Source organism: Sciurus carolinensis (genome assembly GCF_902686445.1).
Source record: "Sciurus carolinensis chromosome 19 unlocalized genomic scaffold, mSciCar1.2 SUPER_34, whole genome shotgun sequence".
NCBI classification, from domain to species: Eukaryota; Metazoa; Chordata; class Mammalia; order Rodentia; family Sciuridae; genus Sciurus; species Sciurus carolinensis.
The window spans coordinates 1,705,210-1,711,894 of NW_025920112.1; the positions used below are offsets into that span (position 1 = coordinate 1,705,210).

The 6,685-nt window shown below is 39.8% G+C and overlaps 1 protein-coding gene across 1 annotated transcript; it reads left to right on the top strand.

Moving 5' to 3' along the window:
- The first annotated feature begins 792 nt into the window (after window positions 1-792).
- Window positions 793-1,731, top strand: LOC124973466 (olfactory receptor 2L13-like). Its single transcript, XM_047537386.1, has one exon. It carries the CDS (start codon window positions 793-795, stop codon window positions 1,729-1,731), a length of 939 nt encoding a protein of 312 aa, XP_047393342.1.
- Window positions 1,732-6,685: the final 4,954 nt, after the last annotated feature.

The following is a 6,685-nucleotide window of genomic DNA, read 5'->3' on the forward strand; positions in this document are numbered from 1 at the left end:
TGGCACTTTTCTTATGTGTTCTTTTCTTATAGGAAGAAAATAAAAATGTGAATGGATGTCTATGTGTTTGATTGTGAATTTGTTGGACAGCAGAAAATGGAAACCTCTTTAGGGAAGGGAGACTATACAAAGTCCAAAGAGCATACTATAATTTGGGTGGATTTTTAAGGACATATGACACAATTACATTAAAAAACAATGTTGTGAATGTGGCCCACTTTTAGAATGAGATGTGAAATTTCTGTCTAGGAGCACAGCTCCTGGGAGAAGGCCTGCAGTAGTGCAAGTGGGGAGGGAAGGGCAGGAACTGAAAACGTGGAGCAGGCAGGTCACTGAGGATACAGGTTCAAGCACACAGGGACCTTCTGAGTCACACAACCAGGTCTATGGTAAATAGCAGTGCTTAGCTGACATGGGGAAACAGGACCCTGGCTCCTCAGGAGATAAAACTGATGCATAGTCTTGAGGAAAGTCCTGCCAGGACTCAGCAGGGAGGAAGGCTCCAGCTACCTCACTGGGTTTGCTGTGCCTCTAATTGACTTTGTATTACTTAAAAACCATGTTTGTGTCTACAACATGCTTAGAGGGTTACAAAGAGAATAGGGGCAGGAATATTCAATTCAGTCCTAACAAACTACTGAACAAGGCTATGGTGTTGAAGGAGAATTAGTTCATCCTAAAAACTATGAATGAAGGCAATTCACTTTTATTGTCATTTTCTGTTTTATTTCAGGTTTAGTTCTTAGTTTTTATTTGATTATTATTTTCAAAAAAATAAAACAGTACATTTTCATGGAGAAATGGAACCAAACTTCAAATGATTTCATTTTGTTGGGGTTGTTACCCCAAAACCAAACTGGTCTACTTCTCTTGCTCCTGATCATCTTTGTGTTTGTCCTCGCCTGTTTGGGGAACTCAGGAATGACTGTCCTCATATTCTTGGACCCCCGGCTCCACACCCCCATGTACTTTCTCCTCAGCCAGCTGTCCCTCATGGACCTGATGTACATCTCCACCACAGTGCCCAAGATGGCCATCAACTTCCTGTCTGGACAGAACAGCATTTCCTTCCTGGGCTGTGGTGTGCAAATGTTCTTCTTTGTAACCATTGCATGTTCTGAGGGCTTACTCCTGGCCTCCATGGCCTATGATCGCTTTGTGGCCATCTGCCACCCCCTCCACTACCCCATCCATATGAGTAAAATAAGGTGTTTGAAGATGATCATTGGAACATGGACACTGGGCTCCATTCACTCTCTGGTGCACACCATCTATGCTCTTCATCTTCCTTACTGCAAATCCCGGGCCATCAATCATTTTTTCTGTGAGGTTCCAACCATGTTGCCTCTGGTGTGTATGAACACCTGGGTCTACGAGTACACAATTTTTGGGAGCACAGTTGTGTTTCTCCTTCTTCCATTCCTTGGGATTACTGCCTCCTATGGACGGGTCCTGTTTGCTGTCTTTCACATGCGCTCAAAAGAGGGAAGGAAAAAGGCCTTCACCACGTGCTCCACACATTTGACTGTGGTGACCTTTTACTATGCACCTTTTGTCTACACGTATCTCCGGCCCAGGAGTCTCCGCTCACCAACAGAGGATAAGAGCCTGGCTGTCTTCTACACCATCCTCACCCCCATGCTCAACCCCATCATCTACAGCTTGAGGAACAAGGAGGTCCTGGGGGCCATGCGAAGAGTGTGTGGGATGTTCTCCTCCAGGAAGACATGAGCACAGCTGTCCTTGCTCCTCTGCATGGTTTCTTTCAATGTTGAGTAGAGAACTCTAGAGCACCACTGACCAATAGGATTATAATAGGACCTATGTATGTAATTAGAATTTTAGTGATATATTTATCAATATAAATGATCAGATGATACATTTATTGCTATATTCAACTATAATGTTTATTAAAATTTGTAGATTAAAAATGTCATAGTTAATTCTATTACAAATTAATGTTATTCTGCACTGTTGGTATATATCTTTGAAATAATATAATAATATTTGTACTGATTGTTGATATTTATCATATCTATATATTTGAAATTAATCCTGACTGTGCTTCTATACCTTGTTTTCATTCAATTTTACATATTTTTGTGTGAAATTTATAACCCATAGCAAACTGTACTTTTCATATTTCATGTGCTCCTTGATCTAATGGAGCCACGGTCTCTGAGCACTGTTATGGTTTGATTTGAGGTGTCCCTGAAAGCTCACGTGTGTAACAATGCAAGAAGATTAAGAAGACAAATGATTCGGATGTAAGAGGCTTTACCCAATGAGTGATTTAATCCCCTGATAGGGATTAATTCAGTGGGAACTGACCTGGTAGGGTGTGACAGGAGGAGATTGAAATTGGGGCATGAATTTGTGGTACATATTTGTATCTGGAGGGGGGATATACTCTCTCTTTGCTTCCTGCTGATGCAAGCTGCTTCCCTGTAGTACATGATTTTCTGCTTCAGGTCCAGTCTTGAGGAATGGAGTTGGCCTTCTATGCACTGAGACCTGTGAAAAACATGAGTCCAAAAATTAACATGTCCTCCTCTATAAATGTGTTCATCAGATGGTTTAGTCACAGCAGTGAGAAAGCTGACTAAAGCAGCACAAAGTAACTGAGATGGGAGCAGACCTCACAGATCAGTAATGCTGTTCATGCAGCTGCATAGTCAATCAGGCATTCAAGGGGCTCATTTTGGGGGTATAAAATGGCCTCAAATTCTGGGGCAGTAAGACATGCCTGTTATCCCAGCAGCTTGGGGGATGGAGTCAGGAGAGGGAGTTCAAAGTCAGCCTAAGCAAAAGTGAGGTGCTAAGCAACTTAGTGAGACTCTGTCTAAATAAATAAACAATAGGGCTGGGGATGTGGCTCAGTGGCCATGTGAACCTGAATTCAAGCCCTGGTATATTAAAAAAAAAAAAAAACAAGAAATGGCCACTCTCTACAAGAGGAGATTTTGTATTCTGGGTTACAGTGAGGGTGACTTAATCATTAGAGAATTGATCAGAACGTGCTGGTTTGGGAAGTGAAGAAGGAGAAACTTATTGTTAAAGTTTAGAGCCCAGAGCTCATTGCTTATCTGATAGCTCTGGGACTTATTGTTATTGATTTTTCTCCCCCTGTAGGATTCATGTTCACTAGGGAAGGGTGGATATTTGCATTCTTTCCCCAGGAATTTATGGGAAAGGAAAAATGCTTGTCTTCTTCCCTTCTCCCTCTCTCTTCTTAGGTCACTCTGTCTCTTGGGCTTTTTACTTTTCATATCCTTTATTCCAGACTCTGAAAGGAAAGAATGAATTGGGACATTGGTAGCAGATCTGACTGCTTCCTGCGGAGAAGGGTGAAGTGGACATACCCCTCCTCTCAGAGCTGCGGAACACAACATGGAGACCACATGGCTGAGGTGGGAGAGCGGCATATTTGGTGGGGACCTGGAGGTCATCAGAGGGGATGCCCACTTTCTGTAGTTTCAGAGAGTCTGTTGGTGAGCACCTAATATGTTCCCAGGAGGCAATTTAACCTGGGTCTGTCACTTCACTATGAAACTGTTTTGGTACAAAATTAAGAATAGGAAGAAGAAAGGTTATCATGAAAAAGTAAAGAATAACTGATTTTCTACTACTAGGGAACATTTTTCCAGTGTCAAACAGTATATGTTCTTTAAAATGCCAGGAAACGTACACCTAAAGTAGATAGCTGGTAATATACTTGGGACTATATTTTTCCTTAATAAAGGCCATCATGCCCCACTCAAATTTAGGGTGCACTTTCCATGAACTCAGGATTCTGGGTCCTTTGAAGCAGAGCAGCAAGCATGATGAACTTTGAAATCATATTTTTCTGATATTTTAATTTTCTTCATCCTACTTAAAAGAGTATGCAAAACAAGAAGAGCAACAAAATTTCAAGGAGAATTTTACCTAATAAACCAGTCATATGTGTAGAACTGTTCTTAAAAGGGTTAAGAAATCCCTTGAACCAAACTTCCCCAAATCTCTTCATTATTAAAGCAGTGGATTTTGCATTAGCCATGGCCAAAACCTGAGATAGTAATTTCAACACATCCCAAGAAGCATTGTGAAAAGGATCAAGCCTCCTTCAGTGATTACCACATTTGTCATCGAAACTCAGTTTTATCATTATGTGGAACTCTAGTAACACAAAACTGGGTGATGGTATAATGGCAGTGAAGTTTCTGTGTTCATTCTCCTAGCCATACCATAGAATCTTTTACTTTTCGACATTTGCTCAAACTCTCCTGGTCAATATGTACTTGAGTTTGTCAGGCCTCTGTAAAGTTCTTTTGGACTCATTGAAGGTCCTGAGTAGTTTGTGCCTGCAGATGTGATGCCACCACTGCAGCGGGTGCAGAGGGAATATGCCAACCAAGATGACAACGTCATCTATAAGCCACCAGGAAAAAGTGTGTAGGGCAGGGTTTCCCGTGTCCCAGCAGGTCCTGCATGAGTGCCACTGAAGGGGTCTCCCGCCATGGTGCTTCTAAGTATCCAGGGCGCCAGGTGGCTACTGGCCTTTGGAGGATCATAACAGTTTGGCTGGACTTTGCCATACATGTCAATTGACCACTGTTGTAGCATATAGTTCTTCTCTGTACCATAACATATATTTTGTGAGGCATTATATTGTACTTGAATGGGTCCAGATAATAAAACATAGGGATTTAATACATAGGCAGTGGGATAAAATTCCTCATCAAAATAAATGTTTATAGAGGTAACAGCTTTGAACTTACTATAGTGAGTCTCACAGTTGCAGATCTGAAAGAGCTCCAGAGCCAGACCTGCCCTCCATATTCCTGGTTTCCATGGAGCCATTTAACCCTGTCTCTTACCACTCCTGGTTGATTTACATAGAAATGGTACTCTTCCCTAATGAGTTATGCAGGACAACATAAGGCAGGAATTCCACATGATTTCGAAAAGTCAGTACCATATCAGTGATCTGTTGGATAACTGAAATAACCTGTGCTGACAATTTACAGTGAATAGAGCTTCCTAATCCTGCTACCTTCGTGCCGATCCTGGTGGATGTTCCTAGCCGTATGAGTAAGAGACCAATTTGGGGTGCCCTCCTATATTTGGTGTTGATGTTTTTGGAATGGATGTGTTTGGTTATTAGGAAAAATGTCAACTTGAGGAGTAAGGATGACCAAGATACAGAGGCCCTTCCAATATTTGGTAGCCAGAGTTATATATGAACCTCACAAAGAAAAATTAACTGAGATTTGAGGGGGCATCAGGACTCTGTCTGTGACCCATGTGTAAATGTGAAATTCCATTAAAAGGAACTATTTTCATTTCTTTTAATTATTCAGGGATGGCTGTACTTTGGTTTTAAAGGTTTGGTTAGTTGTTCAAGTTCATGTCAAATGGACCGTGTTCCTATCTATTGAGAAGAGTCAGTTGAGATGACAGTAGACTTTGCAACAATAATCAATCTTTCACACACAACTTTTATTTGCTGAGGTGTGGCCTGTTGTGGAGCCTTTCAAATATGCAGTGAGGTGGGAGGCAGAGCCTTATCTCAGATAAGTCTCAGCTCTTCACCAGTCACAAAATACAACATTACATCTGAAACATGAATCAGAGAGACACTAAGAGAGCTTTCAACTTTCTTTTGTGGATGAAGTGGCAAAATGTTGTGTTTCACAATATTAACCTTTAAAAAGATCAGACTCTCATTATCTTTTAGAAATACATTTAAATTTCTACCCCAGTATAAAAAGTGATAGAAAATTCAGGTCCAGTTAGAGAACATTAAATGATATAAATAGCCACAATTATTTTTTCTATTATTATAAATCTAAAATTACTGCTACAGACAAATTATACTTACAGAACACGAGCTAGATGAAAATGTTCTTTTAAACCTCTGACTTTAAAGACTTGTTTACCTAGAAGAAAGAACAGATTTAGCATGCTAAGAAGTCCATAATAGCACCACAATTACATTGATATTTTCATATTCACCAAATTTAGCATTTCAAGAAAAGTTTAAACCCTGTAATATAGTGAAATACTCTAAAATAACAAGTTGCTCTGTTTAACCAGTGTTGTATATATCCTAATTCCTTCATGATTAGTAGCTCAAAAGAATAAAATCTAACAGAAACAATGTTAAGAGCAAGTGAATGTTTGAAGAAATTTATGTTATGATAACACATAAATTATACACTGGTTTTACACCAATACTTGGTATGTGACCTCATGAAAACATTGAACAGGATAACTGTGCTACTTATATAGAACCAACTGAGTTGCACACAAACCTTTTCAAATTTATCCTTTACTTACACAGTCCATCTTCTCACTTACTCAGACCCTCTCGATACTTAGACAATTGACAACTTTACCACACAAAAACTTTCTTCCTCAGAGACACTTTCTTTGTCCTTCTACTAAATACATTTCCATACCTAGAACCTTCTAGTTTCACTTTCCGAGCTCTTTTTCTTGGTTTACAGTCTGAAACAACCTTTATGATTTTTTTAATTTTAGACAAATTACTCCATTTCAATAAGATGGAAGACTTTATGTTGTTTACAATACTCTAACTAAAAGGCAGTTGAAATTTTGGAACCCTTGCACATAGTCATACATCTGATTATTTCACAATTTGTGAAAACACAAGCAGTGCTCAAGTCTATCACAAAATGGA